The sequence below is a fragment of the Rana temporaria genome, chromosome 5 (assembly GCF_905171775.1).
Source record: "Rana temporaria chromosome 5, aRanTem1.1, whole genome shotgun sequence".
In the NCBI taxonomy this organism is placed as follows: Eukaryota; Metazoa; Chordata; class Amphibia; order Anura; family Ranidae; genus Rana; species Rana temporaria.
The window spans coordinates 267,724,938-267,746,135 of NC_053493.1; the positions used below are offsets into that span (position 1 = coordinate 267,724,938).

Consider the following 21,198-nt stretch of genomic DNA (forward strand, 5'->3'; position numbering starts at 1 on the left):
AGGGGGAACCCATGCCGTTTTTTTATTTACAATTTGGCGTGGAGTTCCCCCTCAAGATTCATACTAAAAGCAGCTGACACAGTGCACTACGATTACCTGCGGTTATGTGCAGATAGCGGCGCCAATTCGCACCTGGACGCATTCAATTCTATTTTTTCTATTCGCACCAAACTGCGGGTAACGAAACTGCAGCTAAATGCAGTGTGTGAATGGGGCCATAGGAAAGCATTGTGTGCTTCTTGCTGCGGTAGAATCCACAGCTAAAAGCACCATTCTATACGTCCGTGTGAAAGAGGCCTTAATAGCGCCAATTCTTCTGTGAGCTGCAGTGACAAAAATGGATAGTGGCCATCCCCGCCTCCCTCCATGAAGAAAAATCTGTGCATTGAATACACTGCATATAATTCTTTTTTTGAATGGGGGACAGTCTGATGAATGACAAGATTCTCTCCCCTATTTAACTCCATTACTCCTGGCCCTGACACACACTTTCCCATCTGATGCTGCTGCACTGTTATGCATGTCTCCACTCTCTGCCACTGCACCTTCACCGACCCTCACTTCCCTACTCACAGCCACTGCGCCGACCCTCACTTCCCTACTCACAGCCACTGCGCCGAAACACACTTCTCCACTGTACCAACATACTTGTCCTCTTTCACTGCATTAATGCACATTTCCTCACTTGCTGCTATTGCACGCACAGATTGCACAGATGTGAACCCTTAAATCCCAACTCTAGGAAAAATGTCCTGACTCCAAGCAAAAAAAAAAAAAAAAAAAAAAAAAAAAAAAGGTTTGGCTGGAGTTAGGCTGGCCTTGGTAGAATTTGGTATGAACGTTCATATGAAAAATCTCGCCAGTACAATGCTTACAGAGACTTGATGAATGTCGTTTAAGGCTGGGATTGGATTGCATCCAATTCGCATGACAGGAGATTGAGACCGGATCCCTATGGAGCCGGTTCACATATCTCCGTTGCGGCTGCAGAACGGCCTTGGCTCAGTTTCAGGGCCGAATTCAGGCCAAAATTTGCCCCCGATTCGCCCCTGAAACAAGGAACAGGGATGCACCAGACCCCTGCTGCGAACCCAGCCTGAAAGTTCTCTAAAAAAAATTTATTTTATCAACTGATTTTGAAATTGAAATGTAATATTCCTGAAGGAAAACCACATACAATGGAATTAATTTTAGAAAAGATTTTCCATCACTTTGATAGAGAACGATTTGGCTACACCAACCATTCCAAAATATACTCTATTTTCTAATTTACCCTGTACATTACTACATAATATTTGTATGCAGTACTGGTCCTTCAATGTCCTGTGGGAGATGTGTGTCTACTAGGCTTGTGTATGCAACTCCCAAATCCCTTTAAGGTTAGGTTCACACTGCTGCGATCCGACTTTCAGTGCAATTATGTAGTGCTACTTGGACGGTATTTAGACACAACTTCGATGTGGTTTGCATATTCTATTGGGCCAAAATTGCACCAAAGTAGTGTAGGAACCTTTTCCAAATCGCATTGATGTGAACTGAAAATAATGTGGTTTCCATTCTCATGCGTTGTAAGTTGCATCTGAAATTGCACTAGTGTGAACCAGGCCTTAGAGAACTGTGATTAAGAAACAGGAACAATATATTATCTGCATATCTCTCATGTATAATGAGTGCCAGAGTTGTTCTTTTTAAGTTTTATTTCTGTAAAACTTTTAAGAAACAGAAAAAAAAATCATACATTTACACAATGAAAAGGCATTATTTTATGTTATTTCTATCACACAAAAACGAGGACTAGCAGACTTATACAAACCTCTGCTGACATTAATCAAAGTTGCTGAAGGCTTCATTAGTTTCAATTCTCTCCTCCCAATCAGTTTTTCTGTCTGTGGAGTTAGGTTAACAACCAGTATTACATAATCTGACTGCTGGAGCAAATCTGTCAGATTTTCGCAGTATGTGGCCCCAACTGACTTTTCTTCTTCCAGTCTACAAGAAATGTAAAGAAGTGAGGCTCTCTGCTTCAACAGTGGGCAGTTGCCCATCCAACTCTATGATCTTGCCATGCATCACTGAAGCAGAGAGTACATTGGTGCTGGATGGGTAGGGTATCTTGGGAGGTCTAACAGACCGCCATTTGATGAAAAAAAAAAAAAAAAACACATATTGCAAAAATATATCACAAGAAGATTTTTGTATGAATTACTACTTTATGCTAGCTTCACACGTGTGTGGTTGCAGATGTGAGACAGCATGTAAATCGTACCTGTTCCCGCACCCACCCGCTGATAAACCACGCTGCTCCTTTACAGATGCGGGGGGCTGCCATTTATGCTTAATGGCAACACACGCATCTGAAACCGCAGCGCATTTTTGGTTGTTGGAAACTGCATGGTGCGAAAGTTCCATTTTTGGGTGGAACTCCGCTTTCAACATAAAAATTGATGCTGTATTAAAATTACCGAGCTGCATTTTTTGTATTTTTTTTTTATCTTTCTGAAGTTCGTTTATCTGAAAAATGATTTTAACAAGTTTAAATTAGAGCAGAACTTTAATAAAGTGAATGTCCTAGATCTAGATGAATTCAGAAAAAAAGCCTACTGTACATTATATAAACCATAGCTTGCTAATGCCTGCCTGATGCACCAACGATCCATGTCATTTGGCAACAGTTAATCCTATAGACCCCTATGGAAATTGCCTGATACTCGGCATGGTACACCCTTTGCTAATACTAATAATTATTGGGAACAGTTTCCGTTCTGATGTTCTTGGTTAAGTTACATTTTATTGCCGTTGGGTTTAAAGGATTCTTAGCATCTTCCTCAGTTAATTAATGATCAGTGTGACTAATGATTGCCAGAAATTGTACATGACCACAATGTCAGTGCCAAGAGAAGTTCAGGCATATTGACCTCAGTATATGTTTTTTTTCATCCAACAGCGTACTTCAAAGTATTAACAGTATTTGACTTTTGTTTGCCTCAGATGTAAAACATACGTAGCTGTAATGATCTCAAATGATATCAAATTATGTTAATGTTTTTTTTTCCACCTGGCTTGATTTTTTTAATTGAATTGAAGGTGATGTTTGCAGGGCCACCCGTGGCTCAAGTTTTTTTCTGATTCAGCAGGAATTGAATTTAGCCTGCATGTGATTTTCTTTCAGGGGGTCTGTCAGTAAGTATGTTGATCAGAGGCGTTGCTAGGGGGGGTGCGGGCCGCCCCGGGTGACACCCACTAAAGGGGTTACACCATCCCGATTTAAAAAAAAAAAAAAAAAAGATGTTTTTTTTTTTTTAGCCGACATGGGGGGGGGGGGGGGGGGGGAGCCCAAATGCTCTAGGTACGCCCCTGGCCTATAGGCTCCTGAGATGTAAATTCCGGTCCTGGAGAAAGAGAGGTGGGGGGAGGGGACAAAGAAAAATGGAGAGAAAGAAGAAGGGATAGAACGAACAAGAAAGATGGATAGGGAGAGAGAGAAAAGGGGAAGAAAGGAGAACAGAGAGCAAACAGTAGGGTAAATATTTTACCGCACCAGGTGACACCAACCCTAGTGACGCCACTGATGTTGATTATAGTTTAGATAGTGGCAGATATTAAAGTGAAGCTCCACCCAAAAGGGCTTGAAGCTCTGCTTATTTGCCCCCCCCCCCCCCTTCCACTGCCACATTTGGCACCTTTTGAAAAATCAGCTTGGGAGAAGACACCGCTGGATTCGTAAACAGGTAAATGTCCTAATTTTAAAAGTCAGCAACTACAGTATTTGTACCTGCTGACTTAAAATAAAAAAAAATTCTGGTGGAGCCTGGAGCCCCTCTTTAAATACGATAAAGAATATGTGTCAAAGCAAGCAGGTAAAGCTAAATCAATACATTCTTCTATAAAAACCAGATAAAGAGCCTTTAAAAAAGTATTCAAACCTTCCTACCTTTGATGTCTGTTATGATACAGAATCTTCATTTCAAATGCCTTTGCTCTTTGTGCAATTTTATATCCAATCTTTCCCATTCCGACAATGCCGACAGTATTCCCGGTTATATCCCCTCTAGATACCCAGTTAGCATGGAAATGATCAGTGTCTGGAGACATTGCAATCTTGTGACCTATTCAAAAGGAAGATATTATAAAACTTTATTTTTTCTATGAAAAAAAAAAAAAATGTTTCTGTCTAACTGGACTGGCTTTAAAAAGGTAGATATAAGTGGTAATTGAAGCTGAAGTTTAAACCGCTTAGATCTTGTCTTCCTGGGGGGGGGGGTGGGAGTGGCTGACTCATCCTCTCAGCCAGGGCTGGACTGGGACAAAAATTTGGCCCTGGACTTCATCCAGACTGGCCCACTTTGACAGGTCTCTCCCACAGCGGCCGGACAACTCCCGCACAACCCCCCCCCCCCTGGCCACCCAAGCCCCCTCTCCCCCTTCACTAGCCACTAGCCATTTTACTTTATTAGAGTAGTACTGCTACTGGTACTCTTATAGGCAGTACCAGTGGGGAAGCTAGACATTATTTCACCCGGGGCAAAGAATCAGTTTGGTGCCCCCCCCCCCCCCTTATGGGACAAGATTAGGCAGAAGTGAGAAACTCCCAGGCCGCTGTCACTGAAGCCGGCCCACTGAACCATCGGCCCACCGGGAAACTCCCTGTAGTCCCAATGGCCAGTCCATCCCTGCTCTCAGCGGCTTGTTGAGAGGCTGAGCCAGCTGCCGGTCCAGGCATCTGGGTGACGCAGGATCTTTCCAAAGCTTTAGCCCAGTAGTCTCCAAACTGCGGCCCCATGGCCGAATGCGGCACTTTGCATGCCTTTATCCAGCCCTTGGGAATTCCTCCTACAGAATCTAAAGAACTATTCCTCCCACTTATACGGACGATGGGGCAATTCCTCCCACTGATACTAATAATGGAATATCTCTCCCACTGACACCAATGATGGGGTATTATTCCTCCCACTGACACCATGGATGGGGTATTATTCCTCCCACTGACACCAACAATGGGTATTATTCCTATAACGAATACCTTTTATGGAGCACTATTCCACCTCCTACTGACTACCGGCACTATGTAATTTTTTTTTTTTTTTTACTCCCACTGACCTACTGGCCACAGTCCGGCCCCCCTAAAATCTGAAGGACAGTAAACTGGCCCTTTGTTTAAAATCTTTGGAGACCTCTGCTTTAGCCCAAAACAGGTCAGTAGCGCAGAATGGAGTGCACTCATATGATCCATAGAAAAAGCATAGCCAAAATAGCTTTACTTTTCCTTCAATATGGCTCCCCCTTTTGTTTATATATTAGTACAGGACGCCAGGGTTGGGTCCTGGACGGGTGCTATACAGCACCACTATATGGGCTAGGGTCCCTTTAAAGAGCTGCAAGAGTGTTCAGGGGGTCACGCAAAATGGGTAAGGGATTCCCGGCGTAAGAGTTAATCCAGAGAGGACTTGATAGAGTCATTTGGGGCCCGGAATTTCGGAGGCTCTAAAGTGCTATTTGGGTGGGAAAGAGCCTCCACCCTTGACCACTGGGAGTCAGCACACAGGGAGTTATGGGGTTTGCACCTGTGAAGATGAGCTGGGAGTTAAGAATACACTGAGGACCTTTGAAATTCGGGGGGGCGAAGACCCATCTACAACCAAACTGTATGTGCTTTTGCTTTGACTTATTTTTGTGCTGAAGACAAGCAGACTTTGATACTGAAGCTAAAGCGGACTGTTGTGTTATAGTTTTCCCTGTGTGCTGAGCAAAGCCTTATTTTGGTTTGTCTGTAAATAAAAGTCCCCCCCCCCCCCAAAAAAACGGTTTATGCACTTTATCCTGCTGAGCTATAGCCCCCAAACTTTACAATATATATTATATATAATAAAACCACACATATTCTAATCTAAGACAGGCCAAAGATGGTGTGAATTTCTTTTTTGCAACCACGGGTTGCAGGAAAGAAAATCTCATGATTCCCCCAACGCAGACAGTGGTGAATCCCTCCTGCCGAGCAATTGTCTGCTCCCGGCGGGAGCAGCTGTCAGTGCAGAATAAGACAGTGATTATTGCTAGCGATAATCGCTTGTTAATCCGGCAGGCTGGTTGTACCCAAGTTGATCGATCAACTCGGTACATCCAGCCACACAGGGTTCGAATCTCGGCTGGTTCCTGTTGAACCGGCCGGGGGTTTGAATCGTCTATGGCTGGCTAAGACAGAGTAATATAATAGTAAACATTGTCATCACTCTTACGGTTTTCATCTTTGGGTGGTAGGAGACATAAGTGAAGATAATCAAAGCCTTGAATATTACCTTCCAGAAAGCTCCTGGCAGACACGAGCAGCAGTGTCATGGCCAAGTCAGCTGTAGCATTGGTCACAGCGTTGGGCGTGTTGGCAACTTTCACCCCATAGCTGGATATCATCTTTAGGTTTAAGTGATCAACTCCTGCTCCTGCACTTGCAATCACTTTCAGTCGAGGAAGGCATTCCAGAAGCTCTCGGTCAATATCAGGCTTGTTTGCCCAATTAAAGATGCATACTATCTTATCTGCTACTTGTTCTTTCTTCTCCTTTAACTCTTTCATAGTGATTAAAGTAAATCGCTCCTCCAAGTAGTCCACATGCTCCTCCATAACGCCAAAAGATCCTCCCATCTCCTGCACCAGTATGCAAGGCAGGTCCTTACCAGTCGCCATATTGTAACTGAAACAAAGATGACCAAGGTAGAAATGATTAAAGTATCTCTCATTTATCTACAGTAAACTATGCTCTAGAGTACATGTGTCAAACACAAGGCCCATGTGCTGAATCTGGCCCTCCAGGCTATTTTACGTGACCCTCACACCTCTACTGCAGCTGTGGCACCCCCTCGTCTTTGCCCCCACCATGTCTCAGCAGTCAACAAGAGATAGGACAGAGTTCCTCCTACAGATCCTGTATCTCTGTGCAACCACAGTACCACCTCCTCTCCGCCTCCCCTGGTCTCAGTATTTAGCAGACACTGGCTGATGACTCCAGCCCTCCTCCAGACCCTGCACTTTCTGCTTCCACACTCTGCTCCAGCTTCTTCTCAACTGCAGCGTAAGGTAAGGGGGGTGCACTGTGATGTAAGGAAGGGTGGGGGACTCTTGACCTTTGATGGGGAGGGGGATCTTAACATCGGATATAAGGGGGACGGGTGCTCTGGACATCTGCTTATAATTAATTATTATTATTAGGGGAAAAAAAAACAAACAAAAAAAAAAAAAGGAGTCGCACACTGTCTACAAGACTTTACTGGAGACTGCTCAGACAGAACACCATGGAAAAAACATTCTGTCTGAGAAGTCTCTAATAAAAGTTTATTGTGGATGATACTAGCAGTGTGCAACCTTAATTTTCAGACTTGCATCATCTGCTACAGGAGTGTGAGTGGGCTCTGTGCCAGTCTGCACCTTCCCTTGACATTAGGTCCAGTAAAACCAGTAATAATCAAATTCAAATACAATTATTTAAAATGATAAAGTGTAGATACATTTATATAGTTTTACAGATACAACCGGCAAGTCGGCAACCATAATGCTGATACGGCCACAATGAAATTGAGTTTGACACCTCCGCTCTAGATATGTCATGTACTGTAAACTTTAGGAGAAAAAAAAATCCACTATCATGGAGCCTGGTGTTTGCCTGCCAACATCCCTGGATAATAGTGACAAAATTTACCCCCATAGTAAGCGGAATTTTAATGGCAAACAAAAACACCAAAATGAAACATGAGGTAAAAAATATCAATTTATTCTAAGGTTAAAAGACATGTAGAAAAAAAAATATATATTGTATGATAATAAGAGATAGAAAATTGGCTTGTTTACATAACAATCAACGTATGACAGATTTCAAGTTTTTCATTCCCAAATGAGGTGAAACCAGAAAGCAACTGAAGAAATGAAAAAAAAAAAAAAAAAAAAAAGAAGATTTTTGTCACTCACCGTAAGAGCTCTTTCACACCGTGCCATAGCGTTGGCCGTAAAATGCCACTATTTTTTTTCAAATAACAAGTTTTTATTAAATTTCTCATAGGTAAATGCCACTATTTTTACCGCCGACGCTATGGGTGGATTTGCGGCGCATTTCAGACGCTAGCGGGGTGCATTTACCCCCCCCTGCGCTAGCGGCCGAGAATGGATTAAACCCGACCGCAATGCATCTCCAGCCCCTCAGGCTTTCATACTGGAGTGAATAAAGACAGATTTTTAAGGGCGTATTGCAGGTGCTATTTTTAACGCTATAGCGCCTGCAATACGCTCCAGTGTGAAAGGGGTCTAAAATCCTTTTCTATGAATTCATTGAAACAGCTCTTCGAATTCTTGACCATATGTTTATAGCGCCACCTACAGAAGTAGGACACTAGGCAAAACACTGGACGCCTATGGGTGGTCATAGCTGGTATAAACCCCCTCCCTGCTATTGGCAAGCCAGTTAACCATAAAGCAGTGTCAGAAGTATATAAACTCCAAAAAAATAGGGGTGGGTGCTGTGCCCTGCTTTAAGCCGAGACTTGGGCCCAGACATTCCAGCCTCCTGGTCGGGATCAGGGTAGACATCTTGAGGTTCAGGACCCATCTAAAGTCCTACTTAAAGCACATTGTGATCGCCACGCTGTCCGTCTGTGCAGCCTGGTAGTCTGCCCGCTGGAGCAGGATGTCCAGATAACCCATCACGGGAAACTCAGTTGTCTCAGTAAAAACTGAAGCCAGCACCCTGGAGATTACCAAGAGGAAGGGGGGGGGGGCAGGCCAACCTGAAGGAGAGCGCCACAAAACTATAATTTGCATCCCTCATTGCAAACCAAAGTAACCGCTGATGTCCCTCATAGGTGGAATGGTGCAGGCATGCATCCTTGATGTCTATGGACGCCAAAAAATCCCCCTGATGACAAGCCATCACCAATTGAATGCATACTATGTTGAACTTTTGCACCTGCACAAAGCAATTCAAGGCCATATAAGTCCCTGTCCTTTCTTGGAACCGTGAACAGGTTGGAGAAAAACCCCTGGAACCATTCCGGCTTAGGCACAGGGATTAATCGCTTCTTGGCGCATCAGATCCTGCACAAGGCCCAAAGGCGCGATGGCAGACAGGAAAGACTGAAGAGAAAGAGTTTCTCAGGTGGATAAAAAAAAAAAAAAAAAATTCTATCCTGTTGCCAGACACAGTTCACGGACCCACTTGCCTGGAAAGAGGGAGGTCTATGGGCCCAAAAACCAGCTGTGACAATCCCACACCCTGGAATTGCGTGGAGCTAAACGGACATACGGAAAAGGGCTTGTTCGCAACTTTGGTAGATTTGCGTGTCCAGGAGTGCTTGGAACCACCCACATGGATCTTGAAAAGCTTGGAGCCCTTGTCAAAAGTGGCAGGGGAACAAAAAAATCTCCTGGGGCAGTAAAGGAAGGCCCAGACTTCCAACACGTTTCAATCCCTTTCTTGGCCTGTGGGAGGAAGGTACTCTAGTCTCCCATGAGGCTCATGATGACGTCATTCAAGGTAGCACTGTAAAAACATTTTCCCTGGGGGAGTGGATCAACCAAGGCCTTTTTAGAAGTCAGGTCAGCAGATAAGCATTTGAGCCAAAGCACAGTTCAAGGACACATCGCAAACATACTTCAGGCCCTGGATTAACTGGTCTGCCACATCCATGTACATCCGATTCACTTGTCCAGTGGGCAAACTTTTCTGCAGAACCTTAGCTTATTCCGTAAGCATCTGAGACGCCATGGCCAACACAGCTCACAACACCGACCACAGTATGGTAAAGATAGAGAAGGTGACAGATTCCACCCAACGGTCTACAGATTTTTTTGAAGGAAGAGGACTCCTCCACCAGTATCGCGGCAAATGTCCAAAAACACAGGTGATGGTGGGGGTGGGCGCTTCTTGCTTTCCTTGCGCCTGAATGTTGCCTCCACCTGGGAGATGAATGACATTAGGGCCGCCGACAGCACGTCTAGGGGAGACAGAGGACCCTGAAAAACCCTAGAACTCCATAAGTGGATTAGGAGGGGACACGTACACCTAAGACCCCATACCACCCACTCATTCAGGCAAGGTACCGCCAAAAATTAGGACACCCAGGGAAAACAAACTCTTCCAAGCTGACTACAGCAGAGAGGAAAGTACCCCAGGGAGGATTTACCACCACCCGACCGATAGGGGAGCGTTTCATGTACATGGGATGTTTTTTACAACCTCTCCTGAACGATTTAACTTGACAGATAGTAACCCGCTTTGCTTTTAGAAGCATTTCTAAAAAATACAAAGTTCATATTTCAAAATGGCCAAAAACGGAAAAAAAAAAAAAAAAAAAAAAAAAGCCTCTAAACTAAACTGCCTAGAAATTACGACCCTGTGTACATGTACTGCAGTATAATAATCACAGAGGAGAGTTCAGGAGCAGTTGAAAAAATAAAAAATTAATGTCCAACTGCTCCTAAACGTCCGTTTAGCAGCAGCATTGTACATGTGGCCTAAGGCCTCATGTAGATGTAAATGCCAATGCTGCAAAACGCAGCATGTAAACGCAGCATCAGACTTTTGCTGACAGAATTTCCGCCAGCAAAAGTTTGACAGCAGATTCTGAATTTTTCCCATGGAAAAAAATTCCTATCCTAAAATCCGTTCGTTTGTATGCAATTCCGACGGGGGGAAAAAAAAAACACGTATGCTCGGAAACAATTCGATGAATGCTCGGAAGCACTGAACTTTTTCTCGCCTCGTTGTAGTGTTGTAAGTCACTGCGTTCTTAAAGGGGTTATAAAGGTAAATTCTTTATTTTTTTTCCCAAATAGTTTCCTTTACCCTAGTGCAGTCCTCCTTCACTTACCTCATCCTTCGATTTTGCTTGTAAATGTCCTTATTTCTTCTGAGAAATCCTCACTTCCTGTTCTTCTGTCTGTAACTCCACACAGTAATGCAAGGTTTTCTCCCTGGTGCGGAGTGTCGTGCTCGACCCCTCCCCTGGAATACAGGACACCCACTAACACACAGCTCCTTTCTCTGTAGAGAGCGTCCTGACTCCCCTGTAGTCCAAGGGAGGGGGCGAGCATGACACTCCACACCAGGGAGAAAGCCTTGCATTACTGTGTGGAGTTACAGAAAGAACAGGAAGTGAGGATTTATCAGAAGAAATAAGGACATTTAAAAGCAAAAATCGAAGGATGAGGTAAGTAAAAGGAGGACTGTCTAAAGGTATAGGAAGCTATTTAGGAAAAACATTTTTTACCTTTGCAACCCCTTTAACTCTCAAAAGTTCAGAACTTGTGTGACCGCGTGTATGCAAGCTAAGCTTGAACGGAATTCCATCTGAAAAACCATCCAACTTTTTTCCAGCGGAAATTCCACTCGTGTGTACAGGGCATTAGGGTAAAAAAACATTTTGGGACTTGCTGTGCCACCCTTTCCCCTCTAAACACTCATGATTGATCCAGTGATGTGCCTGGCTGCAGTGCTCTCTCACCTCTCCCTCTTGGCTCCTGCTGCTGTCAGTCAAATTCACAAATTGAAAAACAAACAAAAAATATATATTTTGGGTCATTATCTTGCTGTGGGATGAACCCTTACCAACTAGAGCAGCCCACAACATTTTTCACTTGCCTGCTCGCATTTGGCAAGTGGAAATAATCTGAGGGCGAGTGTTCCGGCTCAGCTCAGGTGGGAATGGGCTGGTCGGCTTAGCTCGGGCAGGGAGGCATACCTGCCGGTTTGGAGGCCTCCCCAGCTGAGTGGACCCGCCTGCTCCAAAATAAAAAATAAATGCTTTATTTTTACTACAATGAAAGATAAAAAGGCATGCTGCAAATGATTATGTCTTATAGAAAATTATACTACAAAAGATATCCACACATGAGGAAACGGGCAAAATAATGTGATCTTAGAACATACATTAAACCTAAATTTACCTAGCCTGTAGTGAACGTAGGTAATCATGGGCCTGATAAACTAAAGCAGCCCTAATATTTCCACTCGCCTGCTCGCATTTGTCGAGTGGAAATAAGTCGACAGCGAGTGTTCCAGCTCGGCTTGGGCGGGACTGCTCGGTTTAGACAGGGTGGGGACTGGGAGTGTTGGGTCCAGTCCAGTCCGCTTAGCTTGGGCAGCAAATAGCCCAGGTGAACACTGCACGGCCACATAAAAGGTGCCTTTCAAGGAGTGGGAGCAAAAGCAAAAGAGGATCCTGCCAGCTCCATGGCAGAAGCTCCTTCTTATCCATGCAGGCTACTGGCGGGTAAGTTGTAGCTGCTCTTTTGCAGCAGCCCTACTCTTTCAGAGAATGTGTAAAGAAGAGAGCTCTGTATTGGAATGGGAGAGGAGGGTGAGCTCTGTACTGGGGGAGAACTTGGAGACCACAGCACATCCCTCAGTTCCGCACTCAGTGGTTGTAAACTCACAAAAAAAAACACCCTGCAAGACAAGACAAAGGCATAATGAGCTAGTATGCATTGCATACTATCTCATTATGAAATACTTACCTTAGATCGATCAAAGCTGTTGCAGCGATCCTCGCACACCGATCTGACCGGCGACATGTCTCCCAGAGTTATTTCCGGGTTCGCAGGCTCCGGCACTGATTGGCCAGAGCCCCGATGACGTCACTCCCATGCATGCGTGCGGGAGCCTCTGGTCACAGCAGGGCTACTGAGGAAACGGAACAAAGGGGCCATTTCTTCAGTATGCATTTGCCGATGACCGTCGGCACATGCGGATACAGTGAATATCTCCGAAACTGTGCAAGTGATTTTTTTAAATATCTCCTAAACTGTGTAGGTTTAGGAGATATTTCAAGCACCTTCAGGTAAGCCTTAATCTAGGCTTACCTGTTGGTTAAAGTGGTTGTAAAGGGTTAACAACCACTTTAAGGCTTGGCTAGTAGCTCAGCACTTGAAATTTTGAACCCTGAACTAGGGGTATTGCAGAGAGTATTGCAGAGCAATGCAAAATGCTGTGGTAGAAGTTGTGGGTCAGGGTGACACTATGCAAGTCGCCAACTGTGGATCCAGCAAAAGAGCCTCAGACCACCATGATTCCTCCTCCATGCCTGACAGTTGGTGTCGCACACCAAGGAACCATGCTTTCATCTATTCGATGGAGTACAAAGACCATGCATGATAACCCAAAGAACTCCGATTTTAATTCATCGGTCCACAGGACCTTCTTCAAAAGTCATCAAAAGTCCACTGGTGGTGCTTCATGGTCCGGGCAAGCATAATTTTCTTATTTTGTCATATTAGTAATGGTTTTCTTACAACCACTCGACCTATCAAACCTGCAGCTTGAAGTCTTCCTGAAACTGAGACTTGCTGTGCTTGAAGCTGTTCTGTGAGCTGCCTGTCAAGCAAGCCGTTTTTTCAGAAACTTGTCTACTGATTCTGTTGTGGCTTTGGGTCTGCTAGACCTCCTGCTGTCAGAGTTTCCTCCAGTTTCCCAAGTCCCTTTTGAGGTTGTACAGTGCCTTTTGAAACACACTGACATCTTGGCTTTCTTTGCAATTTCTCTAAAGGAAAGACCTACAATTGGTTTATAATAGTCTGTCTGTCGTCTTTGTTTAATTACCTTTCTTCTTGCCAGGAGCAATGTCCTGCAGTACAATACTGTTCAACTATTGCTCAAGAGGATGTAGTAACAGTCGGTTTCAACACTGCTTTTATACAGACAGAGAGCTTGTTAGCTGGCCATAGATGGATCGAATCTCGTCCCTGCTGAACCGGACGAGATTCGATCCATCTATGGGCATGGACTGGTTACCCAAGTCGATCCATCAGATTTTTTAACATGCAATTACTGCCGGAAGCTATAGCTACAAGCAGTAATCATTGTGTTCTGCCGGAGGAGAAGGCTCCCCAGGGCCCCGCCCCCTCGCTGGTAGAACACAATAGCGGAGGGATTTTCCCATCAACACAGACTTTGTGGATGAGGGAAATCAATTGATTTTCTATCCTTTCACCCGTGGTGGAAGGAAAGAACATCAAATCATCTATGGATTACCCAAATAATTAACAAAAGTTGGGACACCTGTAGGAATTATTGGCCGAAAACTTTCAAGACTGGATTTACTTAAAGCGGTGGTTCACCCTCCTTCGCATCATTAGACCATTACTTTCGGCATCGTAGCGCGAGCTACGGTATGCCGGTCTTAAATTTTTAATCCCCGTACTCACTGTGCTATCGATGATTGAAGATTCTGACTCCCGCGGGGAATGGGCGTGCCTATGGAGAGGGAGGATGATTGACGGCCGGCTCTGGCACGTCACGCTCCCCGAAGACAGCCGGAGTAGGTCTCGGCTATTCACGGCGCCTGCGCACAGGCTATGCGCAGGCGCCGTGAATAGCCAAGCCTATTTCGGCTATTTCCGGAGAAGCGTGACGTGCCAGGGCCGGCCGTCAATCACCTTCTCTCACCATAGGAACGCCCATTCCCCGGATTCTTCAATCATCGATAGCACAGTGAGTATGGGGATAAAAAATGTAAGACCGGCATACCGTAGCTCGCGCTACGATGCCGAATGTAATGGTCTTATAAAAAAAAACATTTTTTTTTTTTTTTTTAACAGGGTGAACCCCCGCTTTAAGCCCGGTTCACACCTATGCTTTTTTTTTTTATGTGTTTTGCAAAAACTCACTACAGTCCGTTTAACGTGGTTTCCTAAGGGTCAAGTTCACATCTGTGCATTTTCCACCTCTGTGTTTTCTGGAAAGTGTTTGGGACTTTTTTCCTGCAGCAGGTTGGATTTTTGGTTCCATAGACTTCAACGGAAACGCATCAAAAAAGCGTGTCGATAAATCGTATAATGCACATAGGTTCGCATAGGTGTGAACCAGGCCTTACATTGTGAGTTGTTAACCAATTACTTCTTCCTTGAAAAATTCCTTTTTTTATAACTCTGAGCCCTAGTTCACACGGATGTGAATTCTGATGTGTTCCAGAACTCATTGAATCGCATGAAAAGTGAAGTTACATGTTGATTCTCTATGGAGGCGGTTCACATATATGCAGTGCGATTGTGATGATATTTTAAAAAGGGTTTTCTAAAAAGGGTTCTGTGCAAGATTGGAGCGGTGCGATTTCTAACTCCATAGACTTGAATACTAACTGCATATAAAAAAAGGTAACATGATTCCAGTAAGTTTTCTGGAAGCCTTTGCTGTGTTCCTGACCTGCCTGAGAGAGAGACCAGGATAGAAATCGCACCTGCATCCAAACCACATCAAAAACTGATTAGACTTGCATCTGAACCGCATCAACTTGCACAGCAATTGCTCCTTTAAATCGCATTGCAAAACTGATTCAACTCGCACTACATCGCAATGTACCTAGCCTGAAATGTACATTAGTTTTCAGTTTTTGCTAACCTACACTTTTTTTTTCCCCACCTCTAGGCGTTTACAGCTTACCTTTGTACCATTTCAGGTTATTCACTAAACTTGAACGGTTTAAATTTCAATAGAAACTGGAAAATGAGCGTGTTTTAAAATGTTTGACCAGATAGAGAGAGAGATATTTTTGAAACTGTTGAATCTGGTACATATCATCATTACTTTTTTTACAAATTTTCCCATCACTAATGCCATGTACACACGGTCGGGAATTTCCGACAACAAAAGTTCGATGTGAGCTTGTTGTCAGAAAATCAGACAGTGTGTATGCTCCATCGAACATTTGCGGTTGAAATTGTCCGACCACAAACGTTTGAGAGCTGGTTCTCAATTTTTCCGACAACAAAAGGTTTGGAAATTCTGACATCTGTATGCAATTCTGACGCACAAATTTATACACTGTATAGCTTAGCTAGATCAGCTATTCCTATTTGTCACGCAGTAGATTGTGCTAGCTGCAGTGCTCTAACGTGTTGTATTGCCTGTGTGCCGTTTAGTTTACACCTAAACGTACTCGGTGTTACTGCACTTGTCCTTTTTATTTGCACCTAAACGTAGTTGCTGTTACTGCACGTGTGCTGTTCATTTGCACCTAAACGTAGTTGCTGTTACTGCACGTGTGCTGTTCATTTGCACCTAAACGTAGTTGCCGTTACTGCACGTGTGCTGTTCATTTGCACCTAAACGTATTAAATCTCTTTTTTCTGAGAGTAATCTCATTTTGTGCAGGGACAGTTCTAAACACGTGCCACTACTATAGACACCCAGCAGGTATGATATTTAAAGGAATTTTTTCTTTTTCACTTTAAGCATCATTAAAAAAAAAAAAAAAAAAAAAAAAAAAAAAAAAAAAAAAAAAAAATCGCTGCTCCAGAAAAAAAAGTTTTTAAAACTTTTTTTTCCATTGATACATGTTCCCTGGGGCAAGACCCGGGTTCTCAAAGACGTTTTCCAACAATAACTTGAATATTGGGCTTTAAAATTAGCACTTTTGAATTAGAACATTCGAGTCCCATAGACTTCAATGGGGTTCTAAATGTTCGCGCGAACGTTTGGTCTGTTCGAACGTTCTGGTATGAACCGAACGCGGGGGTGTTCGGCTCATCCCTAGTGGTTATTAGCATGTTTTGAGCGTCAGCATCTAGGAGCAGAAAAAAAAAATCGTTTATGTAGGGTTTTTTCCTAAGAGCCGGTTCACACTGGGGAGGCACGACTTCAGGGGCGACTCGGCAAGGCGTCCTGAAGACAACTTCAGAGGCGACTTGCAAAATGACTTCTGTATAGAAGTCAATGCAAGTCGCCTCGAGTCGCCCCCGAAGTCGTACAAGAACCTTTTTCTAAGTCGGAGCGACTTGCGTCGCTCCTATTAGAACGGTTCTATTGAATAGAATGGGACGCGACTTGTCAGGCGGCTGAGTCGCCTGACGAGTTGCCCCAGTGTGAACCGGCTCTGTTTCTAAATGCTACTAACAGCTTTTTTTATTTTTTTGATGTTTATTTTTTCTTCATGTACCGCAAAAACGCTTATAAAATGCTACTAGAAGCTGGCGCAAAAAAATCAGTATTTTTTATACAGCACTTTTTTTTTTTTTTTTGCTCATGAAAAATGCTAGTGTGCATGATCGGATTTTCGGCAGGAAATTGTGTGATGACAGACTGTTGGACTAAGATCTGACCCTTAGTACGATCCATCAGACAAATCTTGTCCAACTTTCCGCCAACAAATGTTGGATGGCAGGCTAGTAAATTTTTGGCGGGCAACGGGCTGTTTTTGTATTGTCTGTACAAAAGTTTGTCACACAAAAGTCCAAACACGCAAGTTCGGAATCAATTCTCACCAAACAGGACATTAGCAGAAGGTGTCAAAAGGGTGGCGCTCAAGAGCTGAAATTCCACATAGTACGTTCAGGTATATTGGCCAACAATTGTGTGCAAGTATAGTGTGCAAGACAAAATCCAGGCACACGCCCTTTTGAAAAAAGTTTGACATTGTTGGCCAAAAATCGGATCGTGTGTATGAGGCTTAAACCTCCAAGCTAAAAAAAATAAATCAAATCACTGGATAAAAAAAACGCTGGTAATATATTGACACGCATGGATGGTATAGTGAGCTGTATGTGTGCTGCACTGTGTATATTGACACGCATGGACGGTATAGTGAGCTGTATGTGTGCTGCACTGTGTATATTGAGACATATGGACGGTATAGTGAGCTGTATGTGTGCTGCACTGTGTATATGGACACGTACGGACGGTATAGTGAGCTGTATGTGTGCTGCACTGTATATATTGACACGCATGGACGGTATAGTGAGCTGTATGTGTGCTGCACTGTGTATATTGACACGTACGGACGGTATAGTGAGCTGTATGTGTGCTGCACTGTGTATATTGACACGCATGGACGGTATAGTGAGCTGTATGTGTGCTGCACTGTGTATATTGACACGCATGGACGGTATAGTGAGCTGTATGTGTGCTGCACTGTGTATATTGAGACGTATGGACGGTATAGTGAGCTGTATGTGTGCTGCACTGTGTATATTAAGACGTATGGACGGTATAGTGTGCTGCACTGTGTATACCGACATGCAAACAATTTAATTATAACTGTTACTTCTAAAGGCCCTCTTCACACTGGGGCGGCGTCGGCGGTAAAGCGCCGCTTTACTGTCTATTTTGCGGCGCTATTCGGAGTGCTAGCAGGGCACTTCTACCCTCCGCTAGCGGCCGGGAGGGTTAAAAACCACCGCGAAGCGCCTCTGCAGAGGCACTTTGCCGGCGGTATAGCCGTGGTGCCCCATTGATTTCAATTAGCAGGAGCGGTGGAGAAACGGTATACACACCGCTTCAAAAATGCTGCTAGCAGGACTTTTACCATCCTGCTAGCGCACCGCTCCAGTGTGAAAGCCCTCGCGGCTGTTTTAGGTCGCTTTGCAGGTGCTATTTTTAGCGTTATAGCGCCTGCAAAGCGACCCAGTGTGAAAGGGGTCTAAATCGCATCAGTATAAACCGTTAGAGCTAAAAAGAGGGACGACCACCAAGTTGGACTTTGAAGGCAGATTAAACCAACGATATTCAATAAAAACCTCATTTTTATTTATACATAAAGATAGAGAAAAACACATACATATACACAATAGACAGGGCTCAAGTCCTGCGGGAACGCGTGGGAACGGAGTTCCTGCACTTTTTTCACAGCAGGAACGCAGTTCCCTTTGCAGGAATAGAGCAGCCGAGAGCAGCCGAGCCGCCCGAGCCAATCCTTCCCTAAGCGGCGATGCCCAGCTCGAGTTACTGCCAGGGGCAGGCGAACCTTAGTAATCCTTTATGTTACTGGCCGCTTCCTGTATATGGATTCATCGGGTAGTGTGTGGGTATTCCGTCACTTCCTCGATGCCGCAATGTCTCCTGGGAGCTTTTGTTATTGTTCCAAGGAGACATTGCGGAGGTCTGCCGCGAGTTATCGCAGGATTTAGAAAGAACTTGCTTAAAAAAAACAAAAAAACATGCGGTTTAGTAATTACGTATATGAGCGTATAATTTTTTTTTGGTGGGGGAGTGGATCTTGGGTGGGAGTTCTCACACTTTTTTCCCCAGGACTTGACCCCTGACAATAGATAATAAAAAAGCGGTCATGGTAGCTCCCTGGGTCACCATATGGTTGCAGGAGTTGGCTCTGGCCCTCCTGGGGATAGGTGCGGTGGAACTGCTGGGAATTTATCTTATATGTAATCCTTGATTTAAAGTCATGCAATGGATACCTTGCCATGATCTGGCTGCTGTTTGTGCAGCTTTTCTGTTGACATTTTATTCTCTATGCAGTCCTCTACAAATGGCTTTCTCCCCTAGACTAGCAAGCCTCTGATTATATCAGATGACTTGGGACTCTTTATAGTAAGAGACAAGGGTTAGATGCTCATTAAATGGTAAACACTACACCATTGTATATATTCATCTGGTGCAGCGTCCCACTAGCAGACTCACAAATATGGTGCGGTCTCCATAAGCTAGTCATATGCTACAGAAAAAGGAAGGGGTAGTATAGATCAAGAACCCCCAAAAAATTGCTACGGGTGGACCAAGCTGCTTAAAAAAAGTGGTAAATTTTATTACATATATCAAAATACTGAACACCCATCACCAACACCCGATTATTAAAATAGTAAGACAATGTTGTCTAAACTAAAAAACAACAGCTACTGTGTCACAAAAAGTGCGTGCATTCATGCATTTAATCTTCTGAGGAATTACTGATCAACTGGCAACTGGTGAATAATTCCCAGTTTCAGTGAAAAGCATTTTAAACTAATAGCTCAGCCAATCTTACGGGCTGAACAAGTCCCCCCCCCCCCCCCTGGGGAATAAATGAGGATATGGTTGAATGTAGCTATGCAAAATAGGGCTCCTAGGATTAGGCATCACTTGATTTGCTTGATGCTAGTAATTGACCAAAGTTCAGTCCTGTAGAAAGGGAGTGATAGCATATGGCCAGATGCAAGTGGCAAAGCAGGTCAATCAAACTGTCACAGTAGGACAGAGCATTGCAAAATGAAGCAAAGGCAAAAGCAAAGTAGAATACAGTCCCAGAGTATGGGCAACTGAGGGTAATTGACCTCAGAGGGCTAGCATGAAGTTATAACGATCATATGACTTATACCCAAGGACCACCAGTCCGCTCACCCAGTCTCATTGTACACAGAGGAAGCCATGAAGTTAAGACGGTTTCCTCTGCATCTCCATACCCGCCCATATAAAGCTGGCAGTCGCAGACTGCAGTTGGATTAGTGCAGCTGGCGTTGTGTGTATAACCTCTCCAAGAAAGCTAGCTGGGGATTCAGCCGGTCAGTGTATAGCAACGATCGACTGTTCAAAGCCCTCTGTCCATCAGCTCACATCGGTATGTCAGCTGCTAGCTTAAAAAACCGCGTGTGGCGTGTCGAGCCCTGCATAGCGCATGCGCCGTCGTGACGTAGTAGCTGTTGTATTTTAGTTTAGACAACTTTGTCTTACTATTTTAATAAGCAGGTGTTGGTGATGGGTGTTTAGTGTTTGATATATGTGCAAAATAGATTTTTCTATGTAATAAAATGAACTACTTTTTAAGCAGCATGGTCCACCCGTAGCTCTTTATTGGGGGTTCTTGATCTATCCTACCCCTTCCCTGTTCTATAGACTTTGGACTCTTAACTGCTCGGCCATTCTTGTTGCTCTGCTGCCCGCCCAGGGAGATTTTTTATGCAAGCGTTTACACAACCAGGCCAGTGAGACCTGTTTTTATAACCCCCCTTATGCGTGTCCTGATGAAGCGGATCAGCGAAACGCGTAGACGCACAGGGACTCACGCATCTGTGATGTTGCACTATTGAGCACAATCTGGGTGTATGTGGCCATTTCTGCGGTCCACTGTACATACTGGCCGTTTCTCAGCGGATTGTGTATATATGCCTTTTTTATTAGTGTATATATTGGGGTAGATTCACAGACAAGATACGACGGCGTGTATCTCTGATATGTGCTTTTTTAATCAATATTGTTTCTCCAATTTGCCTTCAAAGTCCGATTGAGTGATCTTCCCTCTATTTAGTTCAAACAATGCTTTTCAAACGTAAGCCAATTAATCGGCTGACCAACTAATCGATAATAATAATTAATAATAACTCATCGATTTTCATTATTATTATTATTATTATTTGGATTCGTTTTTTTCAGCCCTACACTATACTACCTATAAAAATATATACTGATTGTACATTCAAAATATGATTTAACCTTTTATCATTGGAATAATAATTGGATAAAGG

At 44.0% G+C, this 21,198-nt stretch overlaps 1 protein-coding gene across 7 annotated transcripts in view; it reads right to left on the minus strand.

Moving 5' to 3' along the window:
• LOC120940792 (glyoxylate/hydroxypyruvate reductase B-like) overlaps nucleotides 1-21,198 on the minus strand; it is a 44,953-nt gene that overhangs the window by 20,102 nt on the left and 3,653 nt on the right. For all 7 annotated transcript variants that reach the window (XM_040353839.1, XM_040353837.1, XM_040353834.1 and 4 more), the window contains exons 2-4: nucleotides 6,294-6,685; nucleotides 3,932-4,106; nucleotides 1,814-1,989 (exon numbers count right to left, since the gene is read on the minus strand). In XM_040353839.1, the coding sequence (XP_040209773.1) occupies nucleotides 1,814-1,989; nucleotides 3,932-4,106; nucleotides 6,294-6,678 (736 nt within the window). In that variant the 5' untranslated portion in view covers nucleotides 6,679-6,685. The remainder of the gene's footprint in view (nucleotides 1-1,813; nucleotides 1,990-3,931; nucleotides 4,107-6,293; nucleotides 6,686-21,198) is intronic.